Source organism: Momordica charantia (genome assembly GCF_013281855.1).
Source record: "Momordica charantia cultivar OHB3-1 chromosome 4 unlocalized genomic scaffold, Mcharantia_2.0 BLBB01000004.1, whole genome shotgun sequence".
NCBI lineage: Eukaryota > Viridiplantae > Streptophyta > Magnoliopsida > Cucurbitales > Cucurbitaceae > Momordica > Momordica charantia.
Window position 1 is genome coordinate 10,474,354 of NW_028275162.1, and position 15,290 is coordinate 10,489,643.

The window sequence follows — 15,290 nt, forward strand, 5'->3', positions numbered from 1 at the left end:
CTGTAAAGGGGTAAGTATCCGGATTCATAGCCCATTGAATACCCAGTTCCTAGGTGCAGTTTATGCATGGCGAAAGGGAGCATTGGAAGGGTCTTAGCTCCAGAATATTCAGACGAAAAAAAAAGAAACTGAACTTCAACCCCCGGACACTTTCTTTTTTGTAATATATAAATAAGGTTGTTGATTCAATTGAATGCCAGTCCAGGAGTCGATTCTGATCATGAATGTCGTAGAACTATTGCATCAGCAGGATGGCTCTACTGCGATAGAGGATGAAGGAGAATCCGTAGGCAACTGGTCGTTATTAGAATATGATAAAGATGCTGGCTGCTCTTTATTATTAGAAGAGTGATGTGCAAGTGGTCAAGCCCTTTCTCTATTAAAGCAAAAAGTATGCGCTCAAAATACCTCCTAAACCCCAACCCACCTTGTTTGTGTACTGGAATAGCTAATTTGATAAGCCAATGATTTTTTTCCGTGTTTCAGAATACGGGAAAAAGGAATATCGAAAAAAAGGAAGAAAACAAATAGCAAACCTTAGCTCCCCTTCCGATGATCACTTCCTCCGACCTCTCACTTCGTTTCATTCTTCTTCTCTTGAGTCGCTTGACATTTTGCTCGTTACTGTCCCATCCCAATGTTCAACGGACGAATGCTACTTATTTGTCTTTTGAAAACTATATATATATTTTTAAAAATTTACATGGAATTTCAAAATTATTTTTTAAAACAGAAATTTAAATTTGTTATCAAACAATCCGTTTCTTAAAAACCAAAAATAAAAAATAAAAAACGAATTGGTTTTTGAAAGGGTCCTCGAACGGGCCTTAAATAACCGAATTGGTTTTAGCAGCACAGGAAGAGGAGCAGCCGAGAGAGCAAGAGCAGCAATCATGGATTTTGCTCATCTCACAGAGGCCTTGGCCTCAAAGTCTTATGAGAAGATCGCTGATATCTGCGACGACCTCATGCTTCAGGAAACTAATATCTCTCAGTTTTTCATTACGCTTCATCTTTAATTCTTTTTCACGACTCTCCAAAACCCTGGCCTGATTTATCCTCTTCGTTTTGCTTAAATTTCCATTACTTGAACAGGCTGCCGCTGAGGGCATTGCTTTTCAGGACGAATGGCCTTACGCAATCCACATTCTCGGCCACCTTTACGTTGACGATATGTAAGATCATTTTCCCCGATTCCTATTCATTTTCAGTGATTTTTTAGGTTATTTGTTTGATTTATTCAGTCGTTTTGGTTTGAGGGAACTGCCAATTTGTTACTGCTAAATACCTTAATAATTTGATCAAGTATATGGTTGGGTTGATTAGGATACTAGACTGTTTCATGGCGGAAAGTTTTGTGGTTCTTGTCTTTGGTCTGGGTTTGGAGCGCCATTGTGTTTTGTGGGTTTCTTCAAAGGGTTGGTTTTACTCCTCTAATGGGAGTTCTTTGTACTTTGTAGCTACAATGAGAAGTTCTGTTTCCTTGTAAAAGAAAAAAAAAGGATTAGGGCACTAGGCTGGGAAATTGTGTTAGATAATGTTTTATTTGATTATTGGCTCATATGAAAATTCTCAACACCAATGTAAGAGTTCAACGTGATCTTCAGTTTTCTTCAGGAATATGTTCTTGAGGAAATATGAATTATTTCTTGGCTTTGATCCCTTTTTTTTTTGTCAAAAAAGACAGAAGCAATATGGTCAAAATTGTCCTGTTGATGTCTCTTAGAAATATTCTTTAGTTGTTTCATTTTCCTTTATCTGCCATCCTTCAAACTTGCATATAGGGCTCTGTATTGGAGTTATGTTTTGGAATACGTTGGTCTGCATTTGGTTGGGTAAGTCCATATGTAAATTATTTATAGATTTTATTTTAGACTCACATTCAAATTTTTATTTTGGATTCCTTTTCCCTGATTTATTTATTTTTTCATTCAATTTTGAGGTTGAATCTTGTCATAATTTAGTTCATATCATAACTACTCTAGGTTGAAGTTGAGTTTCCTTATCCGGATTTGTGGATTATCAGCTAACTGTTAAGTGGTCTCTTGCAGTAATAGTGCCCGATTTCTCTGGAAAGCAGTACCTTCTACTGTAAGAGAGAGCCGACCAGAATTGGTTGCAGTTTGGAAAATTGGCCAGAAGCTATGGACTAGGGATTATGGTGGTGTGTATGGGGCTATTCATGGATTTGATTGGTCTCAAGAAGTTCAAGGTTTATTAGTTGCATTTTCAGGCAAGTTTCCTTGATTTTTTTTCCTTTTCAAAGGGAACATCACATTTCATTGATAATATGGAAAGTTACAAGTAAAGTTACATAAACTCCTTTCTAAGATATGAGAAACAGCCCAACATAATCCCCCCGAAAAGACTTAACAAATACTGATCCTCAAGCTTTACTACAAACAACCATGCACTAGCCCTCCAAAATGTTCTACTTAATTTCTTTCTCAGACTTTTGAGATCCTTCTTTTTTCTTTTCTTTTATTTTTTTTTTCACAGTTCACTTGAAATTAGAACAAAAATAAATCCAGACTCCTAATTAAAATCTACACCCTCTTCCCCATATTGCTCCTCGACACACTTTATCTCTTCCAGAACTTCAAAAAAAAAAAAAAAAAATTCTTATTAACACAAAGGGCTTTCCTCTGATTCTGAAGTGATAGAGCATTCTCTGCATTTGTGGCAATAATTCTTTATTTCTCACATCATTAAGATGGAATGTGGAAGCCAGTAACTCCATCCATAGTAAAGGTATCATCTTCTATTTTCTTCCCAAACGTAATCAGAATTGTTGCACTTATTGCTACTAACACTAACATAAGAACTCTCCGAGAGACCAATGACATTAACATTTTCTTTCTTGGAGACTTAATTTCTTCTCAGTCTTGAATAGGGTAGTGTTTGGAGACCTAGTATCTTTCCTAACCTTGTTTCTTGAGTAGACTAGTGTATCTCCTTCTATTGGGCAAGTTTCTTTAATTGTTTAAACAATTCTTAGTTTGTCTCACTATATAATATTTTTGTAATATTTTGGGTCTGGGCCTCGGGTCGGGTGCGCCAGGGTATAGGGGACGAAAGCTCCGACTCCCAGTTATAAAAAAAAAAAATTGTAAGATTTTTGTTGAAAGGTATTTCCAAAGAAATGCTAGACATATTTTCATCTTTTTTAGATGAGAAATAGTTGGTATTGATGGCAAAGATCACAAAGAACCAAGGGAACTCTCCTTTCAGTTGAAACAAAAATGTTGCCTTATACGGCGATTCATTAAATTTAGGCTTTTTTTTTGGGATAAGATTTAAATTTAGGTTTAGGATTTGAATGCACAAGAGAACTCATAATGGGCAACTAACCTAAAACAAGCCTGCTTCACTTTCGTTCTTAAAATCATATGCTTCCTCAACTTTACGTGTTTGATGTGAGTGGGCCTTTTCTTCTCTAAGTTGAGTGTGAAAATAACTTTTCCGTTGAACATTCCAGACGTGCTAACTCAAATAGTTTTGTTTTTTTCGGTATCTAGAATAGATCTTGTGTTTCCATATTTTTTCCTGGTAACATGGCTGAGAAAACTTGTGATATTCAATTTGATTCTTATGCAGGTGAAAATCATGGATCATAAGTTAAATGATTCATTACTAAGATTGAAGCTAGAACATTAGACTATAACTACGAATCATTGAGATGGATAACCAAATAACTGATAATTTGCTTGAAGATAGCGCAAAAACCAGCAGCCTATTTGCTTACTTTAGCCCTCTTTTACCCCACTGATGCATATACAAATCAATATACAAAGGTGAATTCATGGCTATCGTCATGCTAATTCAAAAAGGGCAACCTACCTTTTGGGTTAAAGGTTTTTTTTGAGAGAAGAAGACCAAACTTTCATGGGGAAGAATGACATAATACAGAAGGGCATCCAAAAACACAGCCCAACAAAAGGAAGCCAAACAAAGGGCTTCAATAAAGCAAGATCAAACCTAAGGAATAATTACAAAAGGCTTCGGACACAGATCTAAAACTCCCATTGAGAGCTCTCAACAATTGATGGGGAAATTGAAGATGAGTGTCCGAGTTTTTTGTTGACCTCTCTATCTCATGAGTGTTTGAAACACTGTTGCCTCCTCGTTAGGCAGTGGGCGTATGAGGGTTAGTGATCTGGTTAGGGGGTCTCTAAAGATTGAAAGAAAGATGTTTGAGTTTGGCTGTAAGGGCTCGGAAAAGAGTGTGGATGTAGTAGAGAAAGGAAGACATAATTCTCTGGTGTTGGTTTTGTGCTTGGGTGGCTTGGGTTAGAGACTGCCTAATTGGGATCTTTGCCCATTCAAAGGAAGCTCCTTTTTAACATTGTGGCCTTAGAGTTCGGTTGAGGAGAGTGATTCCCTTGCAGGAAAAGCTTGAAAGTTTTCTACCTAAAGCGGCACTGATTCCCTTCCCCTCCCCTCCCACATCCAGCTTCCCCATTAATCCTTGGAGGTGAAAGTACATTCTCATGCCGAGTTGGATAAGAAGGTAAAGGCTGGGTCAAAGGCAACCATTTTCCAGAGTGATGAGATGGCGTTTGCCTTGGTGTTGGGAGGGTGGTGTTAATAGTTAGGAGATGCTCATTGGATCAGGTGGCAGCTAAGAAGTTAGGTTTCATGGAAGGAGAGATGCAAAGAAGGTGAAAGAGTTGATTTTGTGAGACGGAAGCAAACTGATTTGAAATTTTGAACAAAATTTTAGAATTTCACATCATTCCTTCTAATTTGGGGTGTGAGAAAATATAAAGAAGTGTAGAGTTATAAGAGATCTTTCTTTTTCTTTTTCTTTTTCTTCTTTTCTTCCTTGGGAGATACAAAGATTTCATTGATAAAATAAATTATACAAAAAAAGAAGGAAAATCCTCCCTACCACCGATGTTCGACTGCAAAAACATCACCACCTTGTGACGAGAAGTATGGCTGGAATCTTTGAAAGGCTGTAAGTGTAACATTTACACCAGTATAAAGCATTTAAAAGAACTGAATCTAATAAATGAGTCAACAACCTTCACACCAAATATTCCAAAAGAAAGCTCTGTTAATAGCCACCACAGTGTCCTTTTTCCATCCCTAAAAGGATGGTATATAGAAACATCGGTCCTTGTGGAAAAAAGGTCTTTTCTCTAAAGGAGGAAGGTTAACGCTCATTCAAGTGGCTTTAAGTGGGATTCCGTTGTATTATTTCTCTATTTTTAAAGCCCCTATAGTTGTTTGTAAAAGCTTGGAAAAAATTATGTGAGATTTTTTGTGGGAAAGGGTGGAGGAGGGAGGTGGAGCACATTTAGTCAGTTGGGGTATGGTTTCCAAACCGTCAGAGGCAGGTGGCCTAGGCATTGGGAACTTAAGGCTTCGAAATGATGCACTTTTGGCTAAATGGCTTTGGAGGTTTTCCATGAGCCTAGGGCTTTATGGCGGAGGATTATTCTGAGTAAGTATAGGCCGCACCCCTTTGATTGGGTTTCAGATAGAGGGCATAAGGTTTGTGCTAATAACCCCTGGAAGGCTATATCCTCAGGCTTTCCTCTCTTTTCCCATTTCGTGTCTTCTGTGGTTGGAGATGGTTATGATACTTACTTCTGGGAGGACCACTGGGTGGGAGTAAAGCCCCTTTGTTCTTTATTTCCTTGCCTTTTTCTATTATCAGACAGAAGGTTGCACTTGGTGGCCTCGGTGCTAGGCTTTGGGGAGGAAGGACCTTCTATTTCCTTAGGTCTCAATCGGTCTTTAACTGATAGAGAGTCTCGCGAAGCGGGAGAGTTGCTCCATCTTCTCTCTGATGTCCATTTCTCCCGAGATAGGAAGGATGTCTGTGTTTGGGCCCCTACTCCTTCTAGGGGTTTCTCTTGCAGGTCATTATTTAAAATTTTGTGCTCCCCTATCCTTCCCCGGCTGCCCTGTGTTGCCTCGCTTTGGAAAGTCAATATCCCAAAGAAGATTAAGTTTTTCGTGTGGCAGATCTTACTTGGGAGAATCAATACCCTGGATCGTATCCAGAAGCATTCTTCTTCTTGTTTGGGTCCGCAATGGTGTGTTCTTTGCAAACAAGACTCTGAGAGTCTTGATCACATGTTATGGTATTGTATTTTTGCCCAGAAGATTTGGAGTCAGTTCTTTGACATGTACGAAATTTCTTGGGCCCGACATAGAGATTGGGGGCTATGGTGGAGGAAGTGCTCTCGGCTTCTCATTTTCGTGAGTAAAGGAGGTTTTTGTGGCAAGCTTGTTTCTTTGCGTTCTTGTGGGGAGTTTGGTTGGAAAGGAACAATAGAATTTTTAGGGGTGTAAAGAGAGAGCGAGGCCGTTCGGGAGCTTGTGAGATTTAATGTTTCTTTATGGGGTTCTGTTTCGAAGTTTTGTAATTATCAACTAGGTCAGATTCTTTTGGATTGGAAGCCCTTCTTTAGCTAGTGCTTCTCCTCGTCGGGCTCTTATTTTTGTGTGCCCATGTTTTTTTGTATATTTTTTCATTTATCTTAATGAAAAGTGCAGTTTCCTATCAGAAAAAAAAAAGAAAAAAGAAAAAAGAAAAAAGAAATGAGAGCCTGAAATCAGGGATGTTTGCTGGGGAATCATAGATAGACCAACCAAAAGCTTCCATCATAACAGCCCAGTGATTAGCAAAAGGACAAAAAGTAAAGAGGTGGCTGGGACATTCAGAGCTCTTTTAGCACATGACACACCCATTGAGGGATAGAAAATGAGCATGCAACCTTTTCTGAAGACAATCTCCTGTGTTTATACCCCAGTGGCTAAGCTCCCAGCGAAAAATTTTAATTTTTTTGGGGTATAGACCATTTCAGATGATGCTATAAAGGGATTACACTCGGTGTTTCGGCTGACCATTAAAGCAATATTTATAGATTTAGCCTGGAAATTCTGTGGTGGATATAGTGGCCAGACCCAAGTTCCCAACTATCAGCATCCTCCTTGAGAATCATCGTGGATAGCAAATTAGAGAGTGAAACCCACTCCAAAATCTCATCATCTTTGAGGTTCCTAGGAAAGCCAGCTCCCAAGCTAATATGGATGGGTTCCAAACCTCAGAAGTGGAGAAGTTTGCACGGTTGGAGAGCTTGTATAGCTTGGGATTAGTGACTGCAAAAGGACCCTCTTCATTTCAAGAATCAAGACAAAAGGATGTATTCATCCGATCCCCAAGTTTCTTTCTATTCTTCCCATAGAAGATACTGCTCAATTTGGAGATGAAATGCCATGTTTTGGTGAAGCTTTTATGAGCGGGAGATGGCAAAATAGGCTCAACGGAGGAAGAGTAATAATATAACTCAAAGAGGCTTAGATGAAATTTCTTCACATTCATGCATAGAGGCTGGGGGTTTGATGGTTAATAAGATGATAATTATTTGAGAAAAATAACCCTTTAACCACCACCCACCGTGCCAAACCATCAAACCGAGCCGAATGAATCTTGAGCTCAATTTTTACCCCTCTGGCAGTTTGGCTTAGTTTATGTATTTATTTTCATTTCTAAAATATAGCTGTTTGATTTCGGTTCAGCTCAATAACCTAGTAAAATACCTAACAATTTGATAAGCAAGGTATCCACCAAAATTGATGTGTTTCCTAGGGGCCAATACTCCCACCACAATACATCAATGAGGGTGGCCAGCTATGGCTCTAACTAAGGCTAACAAAACCCTTAATGAATCAGAGTCAAACTGTTTGGACGAGGATGCTTAATTTAAAGCCATCAGACATGCTTTCTTTTAGTTGTGCTTGCTTGTTGGTACTGTTGTCTGAAACTTGTAAATGCGGATGTTGGTCACTGCAATTCTCCAACCCCCAAGAATTTAAAAAATATGATATGGATCTTAAGCATCAAAATAATTTTGGTTTTCATGTTGCAGATCTTTACAGAAGGAGAATGTTTCAGCTGCTGGTGTCCGCTTATTCTACATTAAGCATCCATGACACGGCTCACTTCTTGGGAATGAGTGAGGAAGAAGCCAAAAACTGTAAGCTTCTTTATTAACCAAGTACTTTTGTTTATGCCTTCAACTTTTGTTTGGATATATTGTACTTTTAAAGAAACAAAACTTTTCATTGAGAGAGTGAAAAGCTTATGGGTATGATTCAAAGAAATTTTTCTTAGCTTTCAAGCCTTTGAACATATGGTAACTGCTCAATGTTATCTTTTGCTGAGAAACCAATGGCCTACGATTTTTTGAAACTCTTGTAAAAACATATTTCCAATGTTTCTTGTCAAAAAAAAAAAGGAACTCTTGTAAAAACTGAAACCAGTGTTTCCAACTAAAAGAACAATGAAAATAATCGATGATCCACCTGATCCTTTTCATTTTTCCATACCAGAGAACCAATTTGGATGAATATTCATGATAGGGCATCTTTTTGAATCCTTTCTGGTGGGTATAAACCTCCATTTCACTCAGTCCACTTGAAGATTGTAACTTCTTTTGATTATTTACCCTCCACATTGTCAATACCAAGATTTTTCTAAAGAAACTTCGCACATATCGCATATGTCAGGTAAAAGAAACATGACTTTACCTAAATCAACCTGATAATGTAAGCTCCATATATTAATAAGCTGTAGAAATCGTTGGTATACTCCTCTTTGGATAAATTTCTTCTCGTTACAAAATTCCAATTGTCTATGTCTATTATCTTCTTTCCATGCATCTTTCTGCATCACATATTTTTCTTTGTTCTACTGCAAACACTTGAGGGAAAGAGTACATGACAGACTGTGTTCCCACCCAATTGTCCTTCCAAAAAGAGTTGTCTCTTCATGTTAAACTCTTATTGATCTGCATTTTTGAAATTTTTTTTGAGCTTTATCCATTCAGTCAATCTCTTAACAAGTCTTGGGTGGAGGGGTTTTTAGTCATGTCCTCTCCAACTCTTGCCTTTTGTTCCTTTATCCTTTGCTGACCCACCCACTGTTTAACCCACTGTTTTCCTTGTCAGCCATGTTTTGATCTGATCGTGCTTTGTCTGCCACCTACTGTGGTCTTCACCAAACGTTTGATCTCCGTTGAAAATAAATCTTTTGCTTTGCCCTTGTTTGGTTGTATTTATGAAGGTAGTCAATTGCGTTTAACAGAGCCACAAAGATGCAAGTCCTCCATAGCAATTCTCTTATCTTCCCTTCTGGGATTGTTTCAAAGAGCTGTTATTCTTTCTGAAGAGTGACAATTTGTGGAAAGTTACGTGTGAAGATTATGTCATATGGATGTGAAAAAAGTTCAGCAAATGGGGTTTTATGATAGAAGTCTTCAAACGGGATTCATTGTAATAAACTCAGCATTATTTTACCTGGAGGTTCAGATGAGGGAGGATGCCGAACGTTTTAAAATCAGATTGATGACTATCCTGGAACGAAAGTAAAAAACAACCTCCTCTCAGCAAAGTCCCGTATTCCCTGCTTTCAGTTTTGTGTTGAAGTTTTTAAATGCTGGAATGAACAATTTTAAGTGCAAACCACCTAAGGCTGTTTAAGACTTTTCTCACTTAGGGTGCTGTGTCTCAAGGAAGCTAAGAGCCTTAATTAGAACGTTACAATCAAGATTAGTGGACAGTTTTTCCACTAAGAGGTTCAAGATCCTCTCTGCCTCCAAAGATCATTCAGCCTTTGGTGCAAGAATAACCCCTTTCAGCTCATCATGGATCTTCTTAAATGTAAAAGATGAAGATGTTGCCAGAATTACTTGCCTCCAAACCAGTTGAAGATTGTCAAGTTAAGTTTGAGCGGTGAAATTATAAGCTCCATGACATAATTTTCATTGTTCTATCCTTTGACTTAAAATCCTTTTAGGGGATTTTATCAAGGTTGCTAAAAAACTGTTAATCTGTATGAGCTTTTGGAAGTTTACATCTAGGTGAAAGATAACTGCTTGGGTTTCGCACGACAGAATTCTTAGTCCAAATCATTATTCACAGTTCCTTGTCAAAAGAGGTAGTTGTTTCAAAGCCTATTAGAATGGTAAACAGCCCGTGTCTTCGGGGTTTTTTTCCCTGTGGTTAGTGGGGAGGAGCAAAGTATTGCCTTGACATCTGTGAAGATGACGGTTATATCAATCATTCCTACACTGTTTGATAACAACACTAATCCTGAGATCTACTTGCAGAAGCAAGGGGGGAAGTTGCTTTGTCTCTCCTTCAAGGCATCAGAAAAAGTTGATTTAATGTTGGACAAAATCGTTGGCCAATGTTACAACACATTTGTCAAACCATTTTTTTTTGGAGGGAAATAGCAGTAAGTATGGCCCGTCACACTCAGCACCAAGTCTCAGCCCACAGAACTACCCATCAACCTCCCTAAAGGGTGGTCTACGGAGAAAAAAAAAGAAAAGAAGAAAGGGTGGCCTCGTCCAACCACAATTTCGTTTAAGACAAGTTGAACTACTAGAAGCCATTATTCACGACTCCAATAATGCTCTTCTCAATGATGGAAGTAAGGGAGAAGCCCTCTTAGAAACTATGGCCGTTCAGATTGAGTACTTCGGGCACAATGAAATCCAAAATCCACCCTAAAGGCAAGGAGTTATTTTAAGAAGCAGAGGTTTGCAAAGTTTGTAAGTGGGAGTCTGATGTTGTCATCCTTCAAGAAAGTGTAGGGCAAAGTTATTAAATCCATCTGTGCTCCAAACTCTCAGTGCTTGAAGGGGGGGGGGGGGGGGGGGGTGGGATTGATTTTTGATTTTATAGTTAAAGAATGTCATTTGCAATTTATTGGTGAACCTTTAAGTGAAACAGATTTTGCACTTGGTCCAACATGAAATGTTTTTTGTTTTTTGTTTTTAATATAAAACAAATATTTTATTGATGGTATGAAATATACAAAAGGCCCCTCGGGCAATTACAAGAATGCCTTCCAGTTAGCGATAAGATCGTTTAGAGAATAGCTATTAAAGGGTGGACAAAAACATTTACACCAACCAAGAGCTCCAAGAGCTAAAATAGTAACTCTATCAAAAAAAGAATCAAAAGGGAGGGATTTGCCATTAAAACCCCTATTGTTCCTCTCCAACCATAAACTCCAAAGGTAAGCTTGGACGAACTAGACCAGAGGGTTGCTACGTCCTTTTTGAAAGGACGATGAGCCAAGAGATAATCTAGGAAGGTAGAGGGATGGTTGTGCAGTGCTATCCTCCATCCAAAAGTAGAAAGGAGCCGATCCAGAAACCTAGTAGCAAAATTGTAGCTTATGAAGAGGTGTCCCTGAGATTTCAAGGCCCTCTAATAGAGATGACAACAGTTGGGGGAGAGAGATATATGAGGAAGCTTTTTCAATTTCTGTATCCGGTCATGTGTGTTCAATGCTCGGTGGCTGAGCTCCCCATAGAAAGACTTGACCTTTTTGAGGAATTTGCCTTGCCAAATGATGGGAAAGAGGGTGGAGGCTAGGGGTGTAAGGACCTTAACCAAACCGTAAAACTAAACCGAACTGACTTGATTCGGTTCGGTTATGACATAAATGAGTTCGGTTCAGGTCGGTTCCTTCAAAACCGACTTAAAAGGTTGCCCTACTTTTTTTGCGTCGCTCCTCTTCTCTCTCAACAAACCTGCTCCCGCCCCCCTCCCCTTCCTCTCTCAAAATCCTACCACCGTTCTCTCTCTCCCAACAATTGCACCGACGGTAGCCCAACAATGATGACTTCAATGGCGACCCAATGGCAGCACGAGACCGAACTCCTCTTTGGCGGCACGCGAAGCATCATAAAGAAGAAATCTCTGTGATGAAATCTTTCTGCGCGGAAGAAGAAGTATAGAAGTAGAAGATGAGGTGAGAAGAACATTTCTTTTCTAACTTTTAATTTCTCCCTCTCCCGACCCAGGGAAAGTTCCCAATCAGATTTTTTTCGTTAATTTTCAGATGTGAGAGATTTATTATTTTTTTTTTGATATGAAACGAGAATTTCATTGATGGTATGAAATATACAAAAGGCCACATAGGCAATTACAAAAACGCCTTCCAATTATGGATAAGAACGTTGAGAGTGTAATAATTGAAGGGTGAGTGGAAGCTTTTACACCAACCAAGAGCTAAAACAGTAACTCTATCAAAAAAAGGATCAAAAGGAAGAGATTTATCGTTAAAGACTCGATTGTTCCTTTCTAGCCATAGACTCCATAGGAAGGTTTTGATGAAGAGGGTCCAAAGTGTTGCACGATGCTTAGTGAAAGGATGACCAAAAGATAATCAAGGAGGATGGAGGGGTTGTTGTGAAATGCTGTCTTCCATCCAAATGAAGAGAGGAGGGTCACCCAAAATTTGGAGGCATAGCTGCAGCTGAAAAAAAGGTGTCCGGGTGTTTCATGTGCCTTGACACATAGGTGGCAGCAGTTTGGGGAGAGGGTGATATGGGGCAGCCTTTTCTGAATCCGTTCAAAAGTATTTAAAGCTCCATGACTAAGTTCCCAGCAAAAAAAACTTGACCTTTTTGGGGCATTTTCCTTGCCAAAGAGTAGGGTAGAGGCTGGAAGTGGCATTGCAATTGGACAGATGCTTAAAAACAGAGTTGGTGGTGAAAGATTTACTTGGTTCCAGAGTCCAAAACCATCTGTCTTCTTGTGGGGGAGGGTTTACAGCTTCTAGGATCTGTGATAGGTCCAACCATTCTTCGAACTCCTCATCTTTGAGTGGTCTACGAAAGCTGTAGTCCCATGTTGCTGTAGTCTTGGACCAGTGATCGATAATTTCAGCATCCTTATTTGTGGCTATGGCAAAGAGCCTCAGATAGAGGTTGTCAAGAGTCCCTTGTTGAAAACACCTATCTTTCTAAAAGTAGCAAAGACAGTCTTCCCCCACCTTGCAGAGAGCAAATTCCTTAATAATATGTGTATGATTAAGAATAGAAGACCAAGGACCTCTAAAGCAAGTGTAGCTTTTAGAGGGCCAAGTATTAGATAGAGAACCCATATATTTTGCTGATATTATAGTCCTCCAAAGATAGTGTCTTTCACTAATAAACCGCCAAATCCATTTTGAGAGGAGAGCTGTATTCTTGTGCCTGATATTACCCACTCCTAGACCACCCACATTAATGGGAAGTTGAACTTGCTTCCAGTTAACGAGATGAGGCTTACCATTATTGGTTGAGCCTTCACATAGGAAATCCCTGAAAAGCTTGCTAATCTGTTCTTCTGCTCTCCTTGGTAATTTGAATAGGGATAAATAGTATGTAGGAAGGTTGGATAGGATTGATTGTAGAATAGTGTGTCTCCCACCTTTGGAGATAAATAGGTTTTTCCATCTGCTCAAACGGTTCTGTATTTTCTCAATAATAGGGCACCAAAAAGAATCCATTTTAGGATTACCATTCAACGGGAGACCCAAGTAGGTGCATGGCCAAGCTTCCTGTTTGCAGCCCCAAGCAGTGGCAATAAGAGAAGTAATCTGTGGGTCAATGGAGACACCATGGACGCTGGACTTGTTGTAGTTTATGTTGAGGCCCGAAGCGATCTCGAAAAATTTGATGATTTTGTGAAGATTTATTACCTTGGAGGGGTCCTTGCTGGTGAAAAGGAGAGTATCATCTGCAAAAGGAGGTGGTTAACCTTAAAATTACCACATTTGGAGGAGTATTCTTCGATTTGTCCTTTGTGTTCTCCATAAGTGAGCAGTCGGCTTAGGACATCAGTGACTAAAATGAAAAGAAAAGGGGAAAGGGGATCCCCTTGTCTCAGTCCTCTTGTTGCTGTGAATTTGCCCCTAGGCTTGCCATTAATGATGATGGAAAAGCTTGTTGTGGAAAGACATGCACGGATCCATTTTCTCCATTTTGTCCCAAAACCTTTGTGGAGCATCACAGTGTCTAGGAAGTCCCAATCAACCATATCGAAGGCTTTTTCGAGGTTTAGTTTGATCACAGCACCTTCAAAGTTCAGAGTTTTCCATTCATCCACAATCTCATTAACAATTAGGGAAGAGTCAAGGATCTGGCACCCCTCAATGAAGGCTGATTGGAACTGCATGATGGTGCTAGGCAGCACCTTTTTAAGCCTCTCGGAGAGGACTCTAGCGATCACTTTGTAGGCACAAGGAATAAGGCTGATAGGGCGATAGTCATGGACTGTCTTTGCACCTTTTTTCTTGGGGATGAGAGCGATATATGTCTCGTTAAGGGCAGCATTAATGACTCCGTTTTTAAAAAAATCTTGGAACAATACCAGAATGTCGGATTTGATGATGTTCCATGATTTTTTGAAAAACTCTGCGGTGAAGCCGTCCGGCCCAGGGGCTTTATCAGATCCAAGGGAGAAGACAGCCTTGTGTATTTCTTCTTCTGTGAAATCTTGCTCTAATAGGTCCCTGTGTACAATGGAGATCGGATCCCATGGCAAATTGGTTGGACAGCATCTATAACCTTCCTTTCTAGAATAGAAAGAAGTGTAGAAATCAATGAACTCTTTTTCAATATCATTAATATGAGTAAGGCTAACACCTTCTCTAGAAAGAATTTCAGAAATGGTACTTCTTCTCCTTGTGTTGTCTAGAAATCTATGGAAGAATTTTGTGTTTTCGTCCCCCTCCTTCAACCAAATCTATTTGCACCGCTGGCGCCAGTAAGTTTCCTCTTGAGCAGCAAGCACTAGGAGGTCATCTCTGGCCCTGTTCCTCTCCATAATTTGTGTAAGGGTTAGTGGATTATTGCCTTCTGTCTCATCGAAAGAGCTAATAACCTTTGTAAGGCTGTCTTTCTGTGTATGCAAACGGCCGAAATGTTCTGTATTCCATGCTTTTAAAGCAAGTTTAAGGGATTTGAGTTTCATCATCAATCCATGACCTGGCCATTCGTTGGTTGGGTTGCAACGCCACCATCTTTCAAGGAAGGGTGAGAAGGACTTATGGGCAAGCCACATATCTCAAATCTGAAGGGGGTGGGGCCCAGTTGTTTTGGCCAAAGTCTAAGAGGATGGAGAAGTGGTCTGATATAGCTCTGTCTATTCTCTTAGCCAAGGGCAACCCAAATCTGTTGATGCAACCGTTAGATAAAAGAAATCTATCAATAAGGGAGAAAGATCTGTTATTAGACCAGGTGTACTTCCCGTTGCTCAATGGGATATCCGAAAGTTCGGTGGCCTCAATGAAGGAATTGAAAAGCCTCATGCTTTTTGTGAGGGGTCTACTGTGAGATTTTTCCCAGGACCATCTGGAAGCATTGAAGTCCCCTGCTAAAATCCACTGTGCCTCACAAAGATAGGAGAGATCTTGCAGTTCTTTCTAGAAAAGGTGGCGGGTACCAGAGGAAGAGGGACCATAAATGCCTGTGATCTAGAAAGAGAAG

General features: G+C 39.6%; 1 protein-coding gene across 3 annotated transcripts in view; it reads left to right on the forward strand.

The window, feature by feature from the left end:
* Positions 1 to 818: 818 nt before the first annotated feature.
* COP9 (COP9 signalosome, subunit CSN8) overlaps positions 819 to 15,290 on the forward strand; it is a 39,204-nt gene continuing 24,732 nt past the window's right edge. For all 3 annotated transcript variants that reach the window (XM_088122807.1, XM_088122806.1, XM_088122805.1), the window contains exons 1-4: positions 819 to 974; positions 1,093 to 1,175; positions 2,052 to 2,233; positions 7,887 to 7,994. In XM_088122807.1, coding sequence (XP_087978933.1) covers positions 894 to 974; positions 1,093 to 1,175; positions 2,052 to 2,233; positions 7,887 to 7,994 — 454 coding nt within the window. In that variant the 5' untranslated portion in view covers positions 819 to 893. The remainder of the gene's footprint in view (positions 975 to 1,092; positions 1,176 to 2,051; positions 2,234 to 7,886; positions 7,995 to 15,290) is intronic.